The sequence below is a fragment of the Schistocerca americana genome, chromosome 1 (genome assembly GCF_021461395.2).
Source record: "Schistocerca americana isolate TAMUIC-IGC-003095 chromosome 1, iqSchAmer2.1, whole genome shotgun sequence".
NCBI lineage: Eukaryota > Metazoa > Arthropoda > Insecta > Orthoptera > Acrididae > Schistocerca > Schistocerca americana.
The window spans coordinates 978,767,256-978,790,230 of record NC_060119.1 but is presented as its reverse complement, the minus strand read 5'-3'; the positions used below and the strand labels follow the sequence as shown (position 1 = coordinate 978,790,230).

At 40.2% G+C, this 22,975-nt stretch overlaps 1 protein-coding gene across 2 annotated transcripts in view; it reads right to left on the bottom strand.

Moving 5' to 3' along the window:
- The window catches only part of LOC124615833 (TBC1 domain family member 13), a 225,652-nt gene that overhangs the window by 108,774 nt on the left and 93,903 nt on the right, over positions 1–22,975 (bottom strand). For both annotated transcript variants that reach the window (XR_006979813.1, XM_047143987.1), the window contains exon 6: positions 21,673–21,871. Coding sequence is in view for 1 of the 2 variants with exons in the window: in XM_047143987.1 (XP_046999943.1) it covers positions 21,673–21,871 (199 nt within the window). In the remaining variant the exon portion in view is untranslated. The remainder of the gene's footprint in view (positions 1–21,672; positions 21,872–22,975) is intronic.

The window sequence follows — 22,975 nt, the reverse complement described above, 5'->3', positions numbered from 1 at the left end:
TGTGGATGACATACTGACGGCATCTGTTGACAGGGAAAGTCGCTGCCATCTTCTGACAGAAGCGTTAGGTGCCCTTAGAAGAGGTGGCATAAAGCTTAAAGTAAGCGAGTGTGAGTTTGCCAGGAAGGAGATAGAATTCTTCGGACATGTTATCACACGCACAGGAAAGATGCCAAAGAAAGACATGATAGATGCTAAAGCTAAATTTACAGTCCCTAATAACAAGAAGCAATTGAAGTCCTTTTTAGGAAGTGTAATTTGTATCAAAAATTTATCAGGAATCAGAGTCTACACTCACCAAACCTAACCAAGTTTCTAAAGAAACATGCAATTTGGATGTGGACATAGGATTGCACCAAAGATTTTCAGGAGATAAAGGATGGTTTAAGTAACAGTGGATTACAATACCACCTGGATCCAACCCTGCATTACTATTTGCACACTGACAGCAGTGATAATGGTTTGGGAGTAGCACTGTCACAGAAAAAAGCGGTAGATGGACACGAAGAACTGAGGAGTATAGCTTTTGCATTGAGTACTCTTTCTAAACATGAGCAGAGCTATGGGATCACTGAAAAGGAGTTGTTAGCAGTTGTGGGGGCATTCACCAAGTTCAGAAACTATCTATTGGATCATGAAGTGATTGTTTTCACTGATCATAAAGCATTTAGCTATTTAAGTGAATGTAAATTGTTGAACAGCAGACTAATGAGATGGGCTATGTTCAGCAGCAATTTAATTACAGCATCCAGTACATAAAGGGAACTGAAAATATTCTGGTGATGCTTTCTCAAAATTACCAGTGGGAATTGGGGTATGTTAAGAGGAAGAGGATGGAAAGAAATAATTTAAAATGCGAGAGAAATATCAGAGGAGTATGTAGGGACATGAGAAGATCACAGGATCAGGATCCCAAGCTACAATAGATAAAGAGATGCCAGCAAACTAGAGACAAGGAAAATTTGAATATTACAAAAAACGTAATGGAATTTTGTTCAGAAGGGCAAACAAAAGTAGTGATGAATGGAAGTTATGTTTTACATAGGACTATGACAATGATTTAATTCAGCATGTGCACCTGAGCTATGGACACTATGTACCTCAAAAATGCACTGAGGGAAAATGTTGCGTTCAGTAATATGGTTAGACGAATTTGGAAACAGCTTGAGAGTTGTGACACCTGTCAGAGAGTTAAGGTAAGCCAGGCACGCAGTCAGGAATATATGCAGTGTATAATACCTGAAAAGGTAGGATATCTGGTAGCAGTTGGTCTTTTTGGATCACTGACAACTGGAAGAGGTGGATGCAAATACATTTGTGTAAAAGTGGATGTATTTAGTAAATATATTGAGTTGAATGCAATAAAATAGCCAACCAGTAAGAGTCTGATTTCCAAGTTCACACAAGAGTATTTTCCTTTGATTAGGTACCAACAGCTATTTTAAATGACAATGGATGCCAATTCACTAGTAATGATTGGATTAAGTTTACAGATACTGCAGGGATAAAGCATATAAGAATCTCAGTGTAACATCCCTTGAGCAATCTGGCAGAGCAATATATGAGAGAACTGGGATGGCTCTGCAGAACATACTGTAGCAATAAACATAGCTCTTTGGTGAAACATCCAAAAAGATTTTGAAACTATAATGAATTGTGTGAAGCATAACACAATAGGGTTTTCATCATGGGAGGTGGAGTTCAACACAAAACCACCAAATCTGATCTCAGAACATGTCGATTATCCCCCACATAATGAGATGAGAAGAGAAGAGAAGAGTTGGAAACTTTTGTAAGGGAGAACATGGAGAGAAGAGCACTGCAAAGAAAGCAAAGACATGACAGAAAGATGAAGGTGACAGAGATAAGAGTTGGAGATCTGGTGTTGGTGAGGATGAAGGAGAAGTCAAGTGAGCACAACAATGAGACAAAGAAATTTCTTGAATCATATTATGGGCCATTTGAGGTAATGGCAATTCCACATCCAAATGCATACTGTTTAGTTTGCCCCCCCCCCCCCCCCCCCAGACAAACAAAATACTTTGCGTGAGAAATATAAATGAGATAAAGTTATATAATGAAAGAGGATCATGATGGAATATGTTGAAGTGAGTGAGACTGGAGAGAGTGGTGTATGTGTGTGTGTGTTTTTTAAATATATATATATTTTTTAATAGTTAATTTCACGTTTCCAAGTGTATTTATATACAACTTCTGAAGGGTAAAGATTCAGTATTAATCCTAAAATGAGTATTACTTGACCAGTGACTTTGTAATAACACTGTAGGATTTTATCAAGTGCACATTTAAAGATTTTTGTTATTGCTTGGATTTTAAGTTATATATAGTTATTGTACACAAGCAGGAGGGTAAAATGGGCCATTGGATTTACGAAAGAAGTAGTTGGGGATTAATGGTTAATTTTCTTGTCAGATATTGAGTTGGACTTTGTTTCACTGATACTGAGAGGACTACTACGATGCACAGCTGGAAATTATTTTGCATTTTTCACATTACTTTGAGAATCGAATCCCAAACTGGAGGTTTGATTTGTGCATTTCTTAAGCTTTGTTTGGTTTTCCTTAATGATTTATCACAGTAAAATTTCAGTGAATGTGGCTTTCATTAGAATATCTTAGCTTGTTTCGCATTTGGGAGTCCAAGTACTTATATGGAGGAGGATGGGTTGATGCAGTGGGTGATACTTGGACTGTCAGTGAAAAGGACTCTGGATTGGACATACTGACTCAACGGTTGCAAGAGACAAAACTGATAAAACCAAACGTATCAGTGAGTGTTGAAAGTTTGTGCTGTGGATAATGAAACTGGAAGCAGAGTACACAAGAGAGTGCAAAATGTGTTTCATTGGTGTAAAGTTCACATATATATGTTTTACAGGAAAAAGAAAGAACTCATTTATGAAATTCTGTGTGGCATAAGAGTACATTAATTTTAAAGCATTTCATTGTATATTTGTAAATCTTAAGCCTTTTCAATAAAAATTTGGATGTTTATATTTAACACGGAATGGAAAGTAATTTTAACCATCTTCCACATTTCTGACACATAGGTAATATTACCCGTATATTTTGTAAATACTGGAATTCTATTTGTCACTTATAGTTTTATGTATTGTTTACTTTTTATTTATTTAATGCTGGAATGTCCTCTGGGAACATATGTTTTCATACAACAGCATCGTTTAAGTATTGTCCCGAACTAAAAGTAAATAGTCTTTTTAAATTTCATGTCCCTCAGACTAATCATTAAGAAATTTTGCTCTTCATTTGTGATTTGACCAAAATCTCTGGGGGGGGTTATTATAACACTACTATAACATCGATGACCAGTGGTAGGCAACATCATAGAGGCTCTTTGAATTAATGCAAAGACACTATTTCCACACATTGGTTATTTTTGCAGGAAATCAGTAGACTTACATAATGTATCCATGTGCCATATGTCCTACAAGAATTTTCCACAGAATTAAAAGACAATAGTGATATTTGCTCAAGAACATCAAAATTTAGCCATAGAAAATAGTTTTAGAATGCCAGAATGTGGGAAAGTTGTAGAAATCTTTGTTATTTTGGATGGACTACTTTATGTGTCAGAATGTGGCAGAAGCAGCCCAAGTGAAGAGGGGCCCAGACACAGGTTGCTTGGGGTCTTTACCGTTGGGCAGCACTGGAGTGTGGATGTGACCACTTAACTGGAATAAAGTAATATGTTTTAAAACAGTGACTTTTATTTAGCCCAACCAGCTGCATTAAGTGAACAAATATCACGTAAAGCTAGTATTGTCAAGATTCTAAGTGAAATCGTCCCTAGAGAGAGCCAATATATTAACAGAAAACAACTACGAATTCTTCGCAGTGAGCAGGACCAAAAAGCTTTACAAGGCCCAGCCTCTGATGAAGTAGGATAACCCCATGGACTAAGAGTGGACTGGACAGGTCTTGCAGCTGGGTCTTATAGGGGGATGGGATTGAGAGTGGCAGTGGGATGGACTATGATATTGGGTGGCCAACAGAACACCACTTTTGGAGGGATGGGATGGATCTTGGGGAGGATGTCCCTAATTTCAGACTCAATGATGGATAATCAAAGACCTGACGAAACATGTGGTTCAGTTGTTCTAGTCTGGCATGGTGTAGGGTGATGAAGGGGGCGTTCTGTTATAGCTAGTTCTTGGGGTTGATGGGAGGGTTGGGGATGTGAGGTGTCATGGCATAGTAAATCTATTAGTGAACTAAGTGTGGGGGGATAGTGCCCGTCTGTGAAGGCCTTTGTAAGACTTTCAGCATACTGGAAAATGGAATTCTTGTCACTGCAGATTTGCCATCCCCAAGTGGCCAGGCTGTATTGGAGGGATGTTTTGATGTGGAAGGGATGGAAGCTGTCAATATGCAGGAGTGTGGTGGAGCCTTTAGGCTGACTCCTTCATCTATAGACTATGCTAGAGTAAACCAATCCCAGAGTTCCAACACAATCTCTAATCCCTGCTTGAAATCTTGCGCCCTTTCCAGAACCTCTACCCAGAATCTGTTTCCCTCTTCACACTGCGACATACTCCATGAAGTCCACAAAACCCAACAATCCTGGACATCCCACTGTAGCTGGTTATTGTGCAACCACTGAAAGAATATCGGCTCTCACTGACCAACGCCTCCTACCAAGAGCCTGAAATCTAGCATCCCTTGTCAAACATACCAACCACTTCCTTCACTTAATCTCCATCATCCCCAGCCCTTTACCTCTTGGATCTCTACTTGTCATGATGCCATTTCCCCATACACCAACATCCCTTATGACCACAGTCTTGCCACTACTGAACAGTACCTCACGCAATGTCCTTCAGACTGCAAACCCACTACATCATTCCTCATACATATTACTAAATTTATCTAAAAACAAAGATGATGAGACTTACCAAACAAAAGCGCTGGCAGGTCGATAGACACACAAACAAACACAAACATACACACAAAATTCAAGCTTTCGCAACAAATGGTTGCTTCATCAGGAAAGAGGGAAGGAGAGGGAAAGACGAAAGGATGTGGGTTTTAAGGGAGAGGGTAAGGAGTCATTCCAATCCCGGGAGTGGAAAGACTTACCTTAGGGGGAAAAAAGGACAGGTATACACTCGCACACACACACATATCCATTCACACAAACACAGACACAAGCACACATTTGTAAAGGCAAAGAGTATGGGCAGAGATGTCAGTCGAGGTGGAAGTAAAGAGGCAAAGATGTTGTTGAAAGACAGGTGAGGTATGAGTGGCGGCAACTTGAAATTAGCGGAGGTTGAGGCCTGGCGGATAACAAGAAGAGAGGATATAATGAAGGGCAAGCTCCCATCTCCGGAGTTCTGACGGGTTGGTGTTAGTGGGAAGTATCCAGATAACCCAGATGGTGTAACACTGTGCCAAGATGTGCTGGCCGTGCACCAAGGCATGTTTAGCCACAGGGTGATCCTCATTACCAACAAACACTGTCTGCCTGTGTCTATTCATGCGAATGGACAGTTTGTTGCTGGTCATTCCCACATAGAAAGCTTCACAGTGTAGGCAAGTCAGTTGGTAAATCACGTGGGTGCTTTCACACGTGGCTGTGCCTTTGATCATGTACACCTTCCGGGTTACAGGACTGGAGTAGGTGGTGGTGGGAGGGTGCATGGGACAGGTTTTACACTGGGGGCGGTTACAAGGGTAGGAGTCAGAGGGTAGGGAAGGTGGTTTGGGGATTTCATAGGGATAAACTAAGAGGTTACGAAGGTTAGGTGGACGGCGGAAAGACACTCTTGGTGGAGTGGGGAGGATTTCATGAAGGATGGATCTCATTTCAAGGCAGGATTTGAGGAAGTCGTATACCTGCTGGAGAGCCACATTCAGAGTCTGATCCAGTCCCAGAAAGTATCCTGTCACAAGTGGGCACTTTTGGGGTTCTTCTGTGGGAGGTTCTGGGTTTGAAGGGATGAGGAAGTGGCTCTGGTTATTTGCTTCTGTACCAGGTCGGGAGGGTAGTTGTGGGATGCGAAAGCTGTTTTCAGGTTGGTGGTGTAATGGTTCAGGGATTCCGGACTGGAGCAGATTTATTTGCCATGAAGACCTAGGCTAAAGCGAAGGAACCGTCTGATGTGGAATGGGTGGCAGCTGTCATAATGGAGGTACTGTTGCTTGTTGGTGGGTTTGATGTGGACGGACGTGTGAAGTTGGCCATTGGACAGATGGAGGTCAACGTCAAGGAAAGTGGCATGGGATTTAGAGTAGGACCAGGTGAATCTGATGGAACCAAAGGAGTTGAGGTTGGAGAGGAAATTCTGGAGTTCTTCTTCACTGTGAGTCCAGATCATGAAGATGTCATCAATAAATCTGTACCAAACTTTGGGTTTGCAGGCCTGGGTAAGCAAGAAGGCTTCCTCTAAGCGACCCATGAATAGGTTGGCGTACGAGGGGGGCATCCTGGTACCCATGGCTGTTACCTTTAATTGTTGGTATGTCTGGCCTTCAAAAGTGAAGAAGTTGTGGGTCAGGATGAAGCTGGCTAAGGTAATGAGGAAAGAGGTTTTAGGTAGGGTGGCAGGTGATTGGTGTGAAAGGAAGTGCTCCATCGCAGCGAGGTCCTGGACGTGCGGAATATTTGTGTATAAGGAAGTGGCATCAATGATTACAAGGATGGTTTCCGGGGGTAACAGACTGGGTAAGGATTCCAGGCATTCGAGAAAGTGGTTGGTGTCTTTGATGAAGGATGGGAGACAGCATGTAATGGATTGAAGGAGTCGATCTACGTAGGCAGAGATACGTTCTCTGCTAATTTCAAGTTGCCTCTTTACTTCCGCCTCGACTGACATCTCTGCCCATACTCTTTGCCTTTACAAATGTCTGCTTGTGTCTGTGTATGTGCGAATGGATATGTGTGTGTGTGTGAGTGTATACCTGTCCTTTTTTCCCCCTAAGATAAGTCTTTCCGCTCCCGGGATTGGAATGACTCCTTACCCTCTCCCTTAAAGTCCACATCCTTTCGTCTTTCCCTCTCCTCCCCTCTTTCCTGATGAAGCAACCATTTGTTGCGAAAGCTTGAATTTTGTGTGTATGTTTGTGTTTGTTTGTGTGTCTATCGACCTGCCAGCGCTTTTGTTTGGTAAGTCTCATCATCTTTGTTTTTAGATCTATTTTTCCCACGTGGAATGTTTCCCTCTATTATATTCATATCACTTACTAAATTTATCCTACACACAACCACTTGTCCTCCAATTCAGCATGCCACCTTCCTGGACGTTGACCTCCTCTCATCTGATGGCTCCATCCACACATCTAACCACATTAAACCTACCAACATCAACAGTACCTGCATTTTGACAACTGCCATCCCTTTCACACCAAAAAATTCATCCCATAAAGCCTGGTTGCCCAGGGATGGTGTATCTGTAGTGACAAGAACTCCACTGTCCAGTATGCTGAAGATCACACAAATAGGCACTATCCCACAGACCTAGTTCACAAACAGATTTCTAATGCCATATCCCAACAAGCCCCCAATCCTCCAACCACTCCAAGAACTAGCTACAATGGAATGATTCCTTCGTTGCCCAATACCATGCCAAAATGCAACTAATGATCCACATCCTTAATCAGGGCTTTGATTATCTATCATCACACCCTTAAATGAGGGACATCCTAACCGAGATCCTTCTCACCCCTCCAAAAGAGGTTTTCCATCACCCATGCAACCTCCACAGCATCCTAGTCCATCCCTGTGCTACTCCCAATCCCAATGCCTTGCCAAAGGGTTCATATCCATGAGGTAGACCGAGCGAGGTGGCGCAGTGGTAGCACATTGGACTCGCATTCGGAAGGACGACGGTTCAATCCCGCGTCCGGCCATCCTGATTTAGGTTTTCCGTGATTTCCCTAAATCACTCCAGGCAAATGCCGGGATGGTACCTCTGAAAGGGCACGGCCGACTTCCTTCCCCATCCTTCCCTAATCCGATGAGACCGATGACCACGCTGTCTGGTCTCCTTCCCCAAACCAACCAACCAACCAACCATGAGGTAGACTCAGGTATAAGACCTGCACAGTCCACCCACCCAGCTCTTCCTATTCCAGTCCTGTCCTACCCCGTCAGCAGATGGGCCACCTGTGAAAGCAGCCATGTCATATACCAGTTCTGCTGCAATCATTGGGTAGCTTTTTATATTGATGTGACTACAAAACAGCTGTCCACCAGGGTGAATGGTCACAGAGAAATTATGGCCAAGAGGCAAGTCTACTGCCCTGTAATGCAACAAGCAGCTGAAAACAGCATGCTTGATCTCAATCTGGATCCCTCCCTCCACTACCAGCTCTTTTGAACTGCACAGGAATGTGTTATCGTTACAACACACTCTCTGCTCCTGAAATCAAGCTACACAAAACTACTGTCCACACATCCTCAATGCAACAGTTTCTGGACCCTCTGTCCTATCACCTACTCCCAATTTACATCCCCTCACTTTCATTGTGCACTGCTCTCTGCCAACACATCCACTGGTCTTTTCTTCTTCTCTGCTCCTCTCCTCCTCATCCCACAGCTCCCATCCTCCCCCATAGCCTCCTGAGGCTGTGCCTGACATCCTTGCTGGCCACCGTCTGGCCCCTACATGCTACGCTAAGCAGAGCCGAGTTCTCTCCCTCCAAGCCACACCCTGCTACCACCCCCACTTCACTCCACATTTATGCTTCTGTTCAGTGTGACATAGTTACATTCTGGCTTGAGATAGTGGCCATATGTGCATGAGGTGTGATTGCTCGTGTGAATGTGAATGTGTGTGTGTGTGTGTGTGTGTGTGTGTGTGTGTGTGTGTGTGTGTGTGTGTGTGAGAGAGAGAGAGAGAGAGAGAGACTGACTTTTACAATGCCAAAATCAGAAATATATGCATATTAGAACCAACAGAAATAAAAAAATCTATAGCCTGTTTCACCTGTGCGACTTCTCTTTCCTCCCTCATTTCTATAATATATTCCCCTTTCAACCCCCCCCCCCTCCCCCCCGAACCATGGACCTTGCCGCTGGTGGGGAAGCTTGCGTGCCTCAGCGATACAGATAGCCGTACCGTAGGTGCAACCACAACAGAGGGGTATCTATTGAGAGGCCAGACAAACGTATGGTTCCTGAAGAGGGGCAGCAGCCTTTTCAGTAGTTGCAGGGGCAACAGTCTGGATGATTGACTGATCTGGCCTTGTAACACTAACCAAAACAGCCTTGCTGTGCTGGTACTGCGAACGGCTGAAAGCAAGGGAAACTACAGCCGTAATTTTTCCCGAGGGCATGTAGATTTACTGTATGGTTAAGTGATGATGACGTCCTCTTGGGTAAAACATTCCGGAGGTTAAATAGTCCCCCATTCGGATCTCCAGGGGGTGACTACTCAAGAGGATGTCGTTATCAGGAGAAAGAAAACTGGCATTCTACGGATCGGAGCGTGGAATGTCAGATGCCATAATTGGGCAGGTAGGTTAGAAAATTTAAAAAGGGAGATGGATAGGTTAAAGTCAGATATAGTAGGAATTAGTGAAGTTTGGTGGCAGGAGGAACAAGACTTTTGGTCAGGTGACTACAGGGTTATAAACACAAAATCAAATAGGGGTAATGCAGGAGTCGGTTTAATAATGAATAAAAAAATAGGAATGCGGGTAAGCTACTACAAGCAGCATAGTGAACGCATTATTGTGGCCAAGATAGATATGAAGCCCACGCCTACTACAGTAGTACAAGTTTATATGCCTACTAGCTCTGCAGATGACGAAGAAATTGAAGAAATGTATGATGAAATAAAAGAAATTATTCAGATAGTGAAGGGAGACGAAAATTTAATAGTCACGGGAGACTTGAATTCGTCAGTAGGAAAAGGGAGAAAAGGAAATGTAGTAGGTGAATATGGATTGGGGGTAAGAAATGAAAGAGGAAGCCACCTGGTAGAATTTTGCACAGAGCACAACTTAATCATAGCTAACACTTGGTTCAAGAATCATAAAAGAAGAATGTATACATGGAAGAAGCCTGGAGATACTGACAGTTTTCAGATAGATTATATAATGGTAAGACAGAGATTTAGGAACCAGGTTTTAAATTGTAAGACATTTCCAGGGGCAGATGTGGACTCTGACCACAATCTATTGGTTATGAACTGTAGATTAAAACTGAAGAAACTGCAAAAACGTGGGAATTTAAGGAGATGGGACCTGGATAAACTGAGTAAACCAGAGGTTGTACAGAGTTTCAGGGAGAGCATAAAGCCGTCGGCACACGGACCGTGCTGTTGAACGTTAACGTTGAGCGTGCCAAGTTCAACGTGCTGCTGAACGCTCAGGAACGATGCGACTTGTGCATACGGTACGTGGGCCCCAACGTGGTATAAGCGATCGCAACGCACTGCACCAGCAGTTGAGGGATGTTTCTAGTTCGTAAATCACACTGTTTACTCAACGGGCGCGCGTAAATTTCCCACCTTAGGTCTATTGAAACGCACATTTCCTCCGTCGTTCACGAAAGGGAAAGTACCACGTCCAATCAATAAGGACACAGGCTTATAAAAGTTCCTTTACAAATAGTGCGATACAGATTTGGAATACTTCTCCGCATAAGATAGACATTATTTCAAGGTCAGTCTTACTTGATCACTGTTCCTACCCAGTATCAGAATCCTTGCAACATGTGAATTACGAAGCGTAAAAGAAAAAGGAGCAAAATATCTGTATACAAGTAGCGCAAGCTGTCCTGTAGATTAAGCTAATTGAACAAAGTCACCCCTCAAAAAAGGGGAACTTGTATTTACATAACAGCAAATATTATAGTCTATACTTATACTAAACTAATAATAAAGTATCAGAACCTAATAAAAACGCGAATCTTAGGGGAAAAAAAATTGGTTGTGTCAGGACGCGAACCACCGCCCCAACAAAAACACTCATTCATAGATGGTGCCGCTATCCATTACGCTAAACCAACATTACAGCTTAGTCTCTTTTAACAGAATCTTACCTTTCGCTAAAAACCTTAATCGTAGTTATGTTACTAACTGAAATTTAATTATAACACATTGTACCAAGAACAATGAGTTTTGGGTGGATCTTCAGTGTGTCGCTGCCTTCAAATAGCCTACTCTCATAATACGCAAGTTACAACTAATACGCCAGTTACAACTATTCTTTTGTTACAAATATGATGTTTCTCATTATTTTATTGCAACGAATCACAAAGTTAACAACGGGTTTTCCAGTGATTCTCGGTTTGGTGGTGCTCAGAAACGGCGTGTATACATATAAGCTTAAAATGAATGGCAATATGGCGCCTCACAACTCTGTACTGAAGGAGACGGCGAGCGTGTGACGTAGGTGGCGTTGTGCCATCTCATTGGCCAACGCTCAGACGCATGCTCAGAATATCTGACATGCCAGATATTGCTCTGCACGTTCGGAAAGACTCCCGGATGTGCTGTTTCACGCTATGACATCAGAAACTCGGCACGCTCAACGCTCAACGCTCAACGTTCGGATGCACGGTCCGTGTGCCGACGGCTTAAGGGAACAATTGGCAAGAATGGGGGAAAGAAATACAGTAGAAGAAGAATGGGTAGCTTTGAGGGATGAAGTGGTGAAGGCAGCAGAGGATCAAAGTAGGTAAAAAGACGAGGGCTAGTAGAAATCCTTGGGTAACAGAAGAAATACTGAATTTCATTGATGAAAGGAGAAAATATAAAAATGAAGTAAATGAAGCAGGCAAAAAGGAATACAAACGTCTTAAAAATGTGATTGACAGGAAGTGCAAAATGGCTAAGCAGATGTGGCTAGAGGACAAATGTAAGGATGTAGAGGCTTATCTCACTACGGGTAAGATAGATACTGCCTACAGGAAAATTAAAGAGACCTTTGGAGAAAAGAGAACCACTTGTATGAATATCAAGAGCTCAGATGGAAACCCAGTTCTAAGCAAAGAAGGGAAGGCAGAAAGATGGAAGGAGTACATAGAGGGTCTATACAAGGGTGATGTACTTGAGGACAATATTATGGAAATAGAAGAGGATGTAGATGAAGTGGGAGATAAGATATTGCGTGAAGAGTTTGACAGAGCACTGAAAGACCTGAGTCAAAACAAAGCTCCAGGAGTAGACAACATTCCATTAGAACTACTGACAGCCTTGGGAGAGCCAGTCCTGACAAAACTCTACCATCTGGTGAGCAAGATGTATGAGACAGGCAAAATACCCACAGACTTCAAGAAGAATATAATAATTCCAATCCCAAAGAAAGCAGGTGTTGACAGACGCGAAAATTACCGAACTATCAGTTTAATAAGTCATGTCTGCATAGTTCTAACGCGAATTCTTTACAGACGAATGGAAAAACTGGTAGAAGCCGACCTCGGGGAAGATCAGTTTGGATTCCGTAGAAATATTGGAACACATGAGGCAATACTGACCCTACGACTTATCTTAGAAGCTAGATTAAGGAAAGGCAAACTGACGTTTCTAGCATTTGTAGACTTAGAGAAAGCTTTTGACAATGTTGACTGGATTACTCTCTTTCAAATTCTGAAGGTGGCAGGGGTAAAATACAGGGAGCGAAAGGTTATTTACAATTTCTACAGAAACCAGATGGCAGTTATAAGAGTCGAGGGACATCAAAGGGAAGCAGTATATGGGAAGGGAGTGTGACAGGGTTGTAGCCTCTCCCCGATGTTATTCAGTCTCTATATTGAGCAAGCAGTGAAGGAAAGAAAAGAAAAATTCAGAGTAGGTATTAAAATCCACGGAGAAGAAATAAAAACTTTGAGGTTTGCCGATGACATTGTAATTCTGTCAGAGAGAGCAAAGGACTTGGAAGAGCAGTTGAACGGAATGGATAGTGTCTTGAAAGGAGGATATAAGATGAACATCAACAAAAGCAAAACAAGGATAATGGAATGCAGTCGAATTTATAGATCAGGTGATGCTGAGGGAATTAGATTAGGAAATGAGACACTTAAAGTAGTAAAGGAGTTTTGCTATTTGGGGCGAAAAATAACTGATGATGGTCAAAGTAGAGAGGATATAAAATGTAGACTGGTAATGGCAAGGAAAGCATATCTGAAGAAGAGAAATTTGTTAACGTCGAGTATAGGTCTAAGTGTCAGGAAGTCATTTCTGAAAGTATTTGTATTTAGTGTAGCCATGTACGGAAGTGAAACATGGACAATAAATAGTTTTAACAAGAAGAGAATAGATGCTTTCGAAATGTGGTGCTACAGAAGAATGCTGAAGATTAGATGGGTAGATCACATAACTAATGAGGAAGTACTAAATAGGATTGGGGAGAAGAGAAATTTGTGGCACAACTAGACTAGAAGAAGGGATCGGTTGGTAGGACATGTTCTGAGGCATTAAGGGATCACCAGTGCGAAAATATTTTGTTGAACCCAACCTACATAGGTAGGAATGATCATCAAAATAAAATAAGAGAAACCAGAGCTCGAACAGAAAGGTTTAGGTGTCGTTTTTCCAGCGCGCTGTTCAGGAGTGGAATGGTAGAGAGATAGTATGACTGTGGTTCGATGAACCCTCTGCCAAGCACTTAAATGTGAATTGCAGAGTAGTCACGTAGATGTAGATGTATTAGAGGGCAGCGTGGAGGGTAAAAATGGTAGAGGGAGACCAACAGATGAATACACTAAGCAGATTCAGAATGATGTAGGTTTCAGTAGGTACTGGGAGTTGAAGAAGCTTGCACAGGATAGAGTAGCATGGAGAGCTGCATCCAAGCAGTCTCCGGACTGAAGACCACAACAACAACAACAACAACAACAACATTCCCCTTTAAAATAGAACATTAAGAAAAAGAGGGAATAAGAAAGAGGAGGAGGGAAAACAGAATGAAATTCAAAGATAAGTAGTTCAAAACACAGGAAAAATCTGACATATTAGCAGCAAAAAGCAAGCATAGAGAGCAGTATGTGTTGTTTGCCCGTTGTTGTCTTGTAGGTGTTACTTCACAGAACTAGGTATTTTAATAAAACCTTCACTGTACATATTTGCTAATGAAACACAATCTGAAAAGAACAGAAATGCATTTAGCTACATTACTAGGAGAAAAATGATCTTCAATATTTAGAACTAAACCTGTCAGTGGTTCACAAAGTGCTCAATATGTGACCACAGAAAACAACATCTACAAAATAAAATGTCCAACAGGTACAAGACCAGATTTTAAATCTAAACTGAAATCAATTTTTCTTGTCAACTCCTTCTATTCTATACATGAAATTTTAATTAAAAAACTGTGAGTGCTTGCAGCACAGCAAGCAAACACTGCCCAAGTAAGTTACTACAACCGTTCTTCAAACAAAGCTGCATATATACTGAAGTGTAATTTCTCTGAACTGTGCAACCAAGTAAATTCACCCCTTTAACTGTTAGTGAAATCAAAAATCACTCTCTCATTGAAAGAAACTCCTACTGCCGTACATCATGTTTGCAGCAAGCTGTTGATGAATTGCTGAAATGAAATATCCCAAGTTTTGGCTCATATGTATTATACCCCCTGCAATAATGAGTGTCTCTGAAAGACTGAAATATGCTGTTACTCTTTATAAAAATGAGGGTGTTATTTGTGTCTTATAAGCTGTAACCCACCTCACATTTCATGATGTGTTCTAAAGTTTTTCAGAAAGATATGTATAATAGGATACTGACAAACCTTGGAAACCTGAATGTCATTAACAGTAGAGAGTTTGGTTTTCAATATGGTGTTTCTGCGCATCAAACTACTCTCTCACTTACCAGTAATGTGTTAGAAATCCTAAGCATTACGAAGTTTCCATTTGGTGTTGTGTTTATTTCTCAAAGCACTTTTAATTAGATAGTTTATTTATTTATTTACATCCTGAAATCTTTGAGGTACATATCTTGTACCCTAAATGTTGGACAAACTTTCATTAATTCAAACATTGTTACATTGAATATTATTTCCTCGGGTCATTTACTATGATGTTTGTACAAGCATACTTACAACAGATAAAATTCTTTACATGGACATCTTACATAATTTTCTTTTGTTAAATGGGATATTGTTTAACACATAATACAATGCAATACAGGAGGTATTGAATAGAATTGAGGAGAAGAGGAGTTTGTGGCACAACTTGACTAGTGAAGGGATCGGCTGGTAGTAGGAGATGCTCCGAGGCATCAAGAGATCACCAATTTGGTATTGGAGGGCAGCGTGGAGGGTAAAAATCGTAGAGGGAGACCAAGAGATGAGTACACCAAGCAGATTCAGAAGGATGTAGGCTGCAGTAGGTACTGGGAGATGAAGCTTGGACACGATAGAGTAGCATGGAGAGCTGCATCAAACCAGTCTCAGGACTGAAGAACACCACAAAAACAACAACAACAACAAAAATGCAATACAATACAAAACACTTAATACAAATTGGCACTTTTGCATTTTTACAATATTTGTATGTACATATCTTCCATGACAGAAGTCTTGGCATCAGATGTGCATTATATTTACAAATTCAGTTTACAAGATACTGTGATTCTTAGTAAAAACAGTTTTCCGGAAGATATAGTTCCATATTTTTTAAAGATATGTAGTTTGTTAATGGTCTTTAAGTGACTTGGTAGCCTACTAAACAACTGTGATCCTGAATGACATACACCTTTCTTGCACATGGTGATATAACAATGATTTCTGTGTACATCACAATTTGACCTTGTATGGTGTTCATGTAGAGTTTTATTTTGAATAAACACATTTTCCTTCTTTAGCAAGCTCCTTTTTACATACATCACAACTTCAAGCATATAGACACATGGTATGTGTAGGATCTTAAGTTCTTTAAGGAATGGTTTCATGATTTTCGAGTGTTGGCATTTTTCATCATCCTCACAATCTTTCACTTCACAACATCTACATATATTCTAAGCCACCATACAGTGTACAGCAGAGGGTACATATACCAATATTATCGATTTTCTTTCCTATTCCATTTGTGTTTACAATGAGGAAAAATGACTGTCTATATACCTCCGCATGCACCCTAGTTTCTCTTGCACCCTAGTTTCTCTTAGTCTTATTTTGATTATCCCTATGCAAGATATACATTGGTGGCAGCATAACAGTGATATGCCCTTCTTTGAATACACGTTCTCTACATTTATCCAACACAGATTTTGCAGAACCTTGCTGTCTTTCTTCCAAGGATTCATTTAAGTTCACAAAGCATTTCTATTTTGCATATTGCCCACAGGGTGGTCAAGATATTGCTGTTCAAGCCTTTCCAACTCTTTTGACAATGATCCTCCTCAGGTCATCCAGCAGGTGAGGAGGGTTCCTGCTGTTATGGCACACCATGACTTCTAGGGAATTCAGGACATGGTATTCCAATTACTGTCCTGAAGGCGATGACACAGACAACATGCAGAAATTGCTACACATCACATCAAAATGTGGCAAGACTCTAGTAATGAGCCACTTATGCTGCAATGCGCAAACTAGTGGTGCATCTCTTCAGCGTCAGACACCCAAACAGTCACTGGGATGTCTTTTATACACACTGTTGGAGCCACTAAGCAGATGTTTGAGCCGCAAACTGTAACCAGTTACAGCTGCACTACCAGACTAATGGAGCATCCTCGGGACAGCCAACACCACCACCACCACCACCACCACCACCACCACCACCACCACAACATTGCCATTAATATGATGAGATGCTGAGTTTTGGGTGCTGTGCCACTGTGACACTCCGCCTGTGTGCCACCCAGTGCTGCAGACTTCACCTGCCAGCGCCAGCCATCACTATGGGAGCATTGTCCCCCAGCTGCCGACTCAGCTATTGGGGTCTCCACACTGCTGAGCAATCGTGCTGCCACCCAGACAACATGACACAGTGCAGCACCCACTTTGTCGTGGGCAGCAAGATTGACCCGTAACTGCACCAGTGATACATGGGCACCATGGGTCGGTGCCAGGACACACCACTGGATGAAAGCACGCATCTGTAATTGCTGTAGGTTGTTGGAACAATAGAGAGTTGACATGGACACAGATGGTCTTGTCTCAGCCACCTTCACCTCCAACAGAATCCCATGGGCCTGGCCAAATCACTGAACCCAAAATGCTAAGGTGGAAGAGCCATCACCATCCTGACCACTCCAAGAACAGCAGTTCCACACCACTGTAGCAGTTGTTGCACCCTCAACCCACTACACTGCAATGAGACCTGCAACTTGAGTCCACATAGCCTCTCCAGTTGCTTTAAAATTGACAGCATGCAGTTGTTCTGCATTCTCAGGATACCTACAAGCCATAATACAAAGATAGTTGTCATCTGCTGGTGTTGTTGACTACAGGTGATCAGTGTAAGACAGATTTTCAGTGTTTTATGCTTCATGATAGCTACGCTGGCAATCTTTCTTGGCATAAAGTGACAATGAGAGCATTGCATAAACTTGAAATTTTAGGTGTATTGATCAAATGAACAGTTCCAATCAAGAATGGTATGCTGGAAGAACAACTGTAAATGTCCGTCAATATTAACTCAAATTTCCCTCATTTTCACCCAGCAAAATCATTTTGTGAAATATGTGTAGGAGGAACCACTGTATTGCTTGTTTCTTCTTGTAATGTACATTCTTGGCATTTTAATGGCAATTCTACGTAGTGTATACCACTGGATTCTGATGGGCATCTCTATACCCTTCTCTCACTTATTAAACTAACTTGTGATGACGTGTGTTCTCCTTTAGAGCTTCTCTATCCCTTCTATTAATCCTACCTAAGAAGAGTCCCAGTCCAATGGTCAGTACCCTAGAACTGGCCAAACAAGTATTATGTAATCAATTTCATCCATGGGTGAGTTATTTTGTTGTTACTTTTGTGGTCTTCAGTCTAAAGACTGGTTTGATACAGCTCTCCAGACTAGCATAACCTGTGCAAACCTCTCCATTCCTCCATAGCTACTATAACCTACATCGATGTGAACCTACTTACTGTAGTTAAGCCTTGCTCTCATTCCACGACTTTGAATTCACACACTTCTCTACATTACCATTTTAATGATTCGTTGATGTTTCAGGATATGTTCTACCAAGTGATCCCTTCTTTTAGTCAAGCTGTGCCATACTGTTCTTTTCTTCTCAATTTGTTTCAGTAATATCTCTTCATTATTTACCCTATCTACCCACACAATCTCCAACATTTTTCTATAGCCCTGCATAACAAAAGTTTTTCTTCTCTTCTTGCCTGTCCTGTTTATCACCTAAATTTCACTTTGAAACACTCTGGACAAATACTTTCAGGTAATGCTTCATAGCAGTTAAATTTAAACTCCATGTTAAAATATTTCTCTTTTACAGGAAAACTTTTCTTACTATTGACAGTCTGCATTTTATATTCCCTCTACCTCAGGCATTCCCATTTATTTTGTTGTCCAAACAACAAAACTCATCTACCACTTTGTCTCATTTCTAGGTACTGTTCCCATGAATCTCAGCCTGCCATCTGCTTTTTCTACAACTAATTTTTGTGGTCATTTCATTGTAAGTTACTCCAGATGCTTACCACCAGATATCTTACAGTTATTACTGTTACCAATGAGTTACAGCTAAAGGTGTAATTGAACAGTAATGGGCCTTCCTCTCTATTTATGTGCAATATATTGCATTTATTTATGTTGAGTGGCAACTGACAGAGTCTGTGCCAATTACAGATCTACTGATCCTCTGCAGGTTGTCTTGCATCTTGTTACAGTATCTAATGTTGCAGGTTACCTATGTATAACAGCTTCATCTAAGATTAGTCTAACAGAGCTTCCAAAATTATTCACAATAAAGTTCTATACCTCATGTACAGTTATGACCTCCATGACCTCCTAATACTTCCTTGGGGTACTCAAGAAATTACTTTTACATATGACAGTTTTGTCCCCATTAAGAAAGATGTGTTGAGCTTTATCTGGTAGGAAGTCCCAAATCCAATTATGAAGTTGGTCTAATACAACAAGAGCTTATATTTTGCTCACGAAGTGACAGTGCAGAAACGTATAAAACATTTTATGGAAGTCAAAGAATGCAGCATCTGCCTGGGTGCCATTGTCTATGACCTTCAGGACCTTGGGAATGAACTGAGTAAGCTGAATTTCACAAGATCTTTATTTGTGGAATCCTTGTTAATTTCTATAAAGAAGATTCCATTTTACAATATGGTCATAAAATAGGTTCCATAATGATATAACAATTCTCCTTCACAACTGGAATGATCTGCATTTTTTTCCACTTGCTTGGAAGCCTTCAAGGGTATAAGCACCTTTGAGTAACTGACACTAAAATGGGAGACAGCTCTTTCCCTAATTTGTATGTAATCATACACATAAGTCATCAGGCTCGGATGCTGTTCCTTTGTTGAGTAATTTTCCATTGCACAATCTCTTATTTTATTACATGCCAACATAATGATCGTGCAGTAATTAAAATGAGGGACTGTATTTTCATCTCCTGCAATAAAACAATTTTGGTAAACCAAATTCAGCATTTCAACTTTCTGTCTGACAACTTTCATTTTGGTTCCGGGATATTCTTGAGTAATAGGTGGATGATAGGATCCTGTTACTGTATGTATGTAAGACCAAAACTTCTCGACACTGGACTCGCATTCGGGAGGACGACGGTTCAATCCCGCGTCCGGCCATCCTGATTTAGGTTTTCCGTGATTTCCCTAAATCGCTCCAGGCAAATCCCGGGATGGTTCCTTTCAAAGGGCACGGCCAACTTCCTTCCCCATCCTTCCCTAATCCGATGAGACCGATGACCTCGCTGTCTGTTCTCCTTCCCCAAGACAACCAACCAAAACTTCTTAGTATTTTTGTGTGACAAGATGGCACAATTTTACTCTCAAAGATAAAGGACACTCTCCTTACACTTGTTTTGCTTTCATTCAGTTTTTGTTTGTTAGCAAAGTTTCACTTATATTTGTTGTTGAGCTTTCTCTGCTTTTGTAGCAACTTCCTAAAATGGTTATTGAAGCTAGTACAGTACATCATGTATAACGTATACTGTAAAATGTTTTTGAACTTTACCCCTTGATGCAATCTGTTCCCTATCACATTTTTAATGGAAAAATATCTTCCTATCTTTCTTAAATTCCTTTTAACACCTATAGTCACTGATGTGATACCAATCACTAGTCACTAATTCTCTCTTCTGTGTAACTGAGTCAAAAGTGTATGTTTTTTAGTTGCAAACAGTTTAAGAAATTGCCTTCATGAGTCAATTGTCAAACCACTGCTCAAAGCAATATTAACAAATCTATAATATGTTTTTTTGTATGTATTAAACATCAATTTTGTACTCTGTGAAAAATATATTCTATGTTTTTGTTCTAATTCAGCAGGTAAAGATTCCAATTTACTACCGTCAAACCAATGCTGCACACAACTACTGATCATCATCACCATAATCAGCAGCAGCATCAGCATCAGCAACCACCACTATTTGATATCCACTAGTGAATGAAGAGTTCCTCGAGACTTTTACATACATTGTAGTCTTCCAGTTGCTCCTTCATGTTTTTTAATTTCATCCATCCATCTTTCATAAAATTTTCATCTCATCTTTTGATATCTATTGGTCTCTAATAAAGAAATTCCTTAGCCCATATATCATTTATTTGCTTGTCTAGTACGCATCTTACGTAATTCCATTTCATTTTCATTGCAGTCATTGCAACGCACAGAGTTCTAATACAGCATTTGTAGTGTGCTGCTTGACAGAGTCATGTTGATTAAATAACTAGGTGTAACATTGCCAAGTAATATAAAATGGAATGGGAATGTAAAGATTGCAGTAGGGAAGGTGAATGGTCGACTGTGTCATACAGGGAGAATTGGAGAAAGTGTGGTTCATCTGTAAAGGAGATAGCATATAGTGCACTAGTTCAATCCCATTCTTGAATAGTTCTCAATTATTTGGGACCTGCCCCATGTCAGATTCAAGGAAGACATCAAAGCTATTCAGATGCGGGCTGCTAAAATTGTTACTGGTAGGTTTAAACAACACTTAAGTGTTATGGAGGTGCTTCAGGAACTTGAATAGGAATCTCTGGAAGGAAGGCAACATTCTTTTTAAGGAACACAGCTGCGAAAATTTAGAGAACTGGCTTTTGAAACTGAATGCAGAATGACTACTGTCACCAGTGTGCATTTCATGTAGGGACCACAAAGATAAGAGGAATTATGGTTCATACAGGAAAAAAAAAGACACTGAAACTAGTCTGGGAATAAATAAATAACAAAAATGTTTTGCGCAAGGCAGATCCACAATCCCATATTGTTGTTTAGTAGTGTTTTTCCTTAGTAAACTTCAAATTGCACAGTTTTTAAATAAATGTGCCAAGATGAAACACCTGCTGTTGAATGTCTGTTGAATGTTTTGTTTTAAGTGGTTTCTTAAAGAAATTCGATAGGTTGCAGCAACAAACAACAGAAGTAAATAAGAGAGAAATTCTTTTTGCAGCACATATGAATCATGATTATGCTGTGTGAACTACATATGGGGAATGTTATAATTTTATTGTACAAATGAAATTCTCTCTCTTATTACATGTCTACAATTTATCTGTATTCAAAAACAAATGACAAGAAACCTACCTCTCCATTCAGCATCTGGGTTGGAAGCAAATGCATAGTAAATAGGGCCAATGATTTCATTCATTCCTTGAACATAACCTTGGCCAGGATTCAACTTAGCATATAAAAACAGTATACGCTCCACTACTTCCCAGTGAGCTTCCATGCCTTCTGCCATTGGTGCATAATCTTCTGGCGCTTTTTTAATGGAGAGTGCTATCTGGGAATGTCATATTCAGATACACTTTTGTAGTTTATTTACAGACTTATAATAATAAATTACAAACATTAACCTGACATACTAATCACACTTCTTTCTAAAATAATAACTGACATTTTTATGCAACATTAGGATTAATGTGCATTAATAATTCCTTAAAATTATTTTAAAAATAACTGTACAAGTATACAGACCTGCTGCTAGGACAGCATGTCAAAGAAAGAAGGGAAAGAAAGCATTAGTCTTTTCTAATAAACAACACATTTCCTTATAAGCCTATAAGCCACTACATGTTATGAAAGATTTACAATTAAAATACTGCACATATGAAAGTTATACACACATTCTAACAGTCATAAGCTGTATTCTCACATAAGATCACAAAAATGTGGTAGTTTGTATCACACAAATGCATGATCCATGTCACTGCTGCAATAACAGGTCACAATTTTAAGTTTATACAATTAAGACTACATTAGGCACAAAGATGAATTATTCAAATCCAAATCCAGTCAAGGTATTTATTCAAAGAAATTGTAGCTGGTTGTTGATTATATATTAAAATTATTATATGTTGAAATTTAGTCTAAATAAAACTGTCAATGAGTTCATCTTAGTCCTAAACTGTATTTCTTTCATTTGTAACACATGACATTGCACTAGAAGATTTGATGTCATAAAGATAAGCTCACTTAACCTTAGAAAATCTAGATCGCATTTCAGTTGTGAAAATTAAGAAAAAATTTACTGAACTCGTCTAATGACATCTTTCTTGTTATAAGTAATTACATTCTGTTTCATGAAATAACAATGTCAAATGACAATTTTCAATAACATATAAGGAAAAGTCATGTCAATTAAGGGAAACAAAAAGTTTCCATTTACATCAATAATAAAAGAAGAGACGAAAAATAAGGCAATCAGATGCCGTGTTGTCAAAGGGTGGTACCCAGATTTCAAAAGGTTATGAAAATACTTCCAATTAACATATGATGGGCAGAAATTTCAGTGAAAGGTTAGTATATGTAACTATACAAGAACTCCAAAGATAAATTTGTTGTTGGGTAACTGAAAGTTGCAGAGGACAAAGTAAGATTATCATGA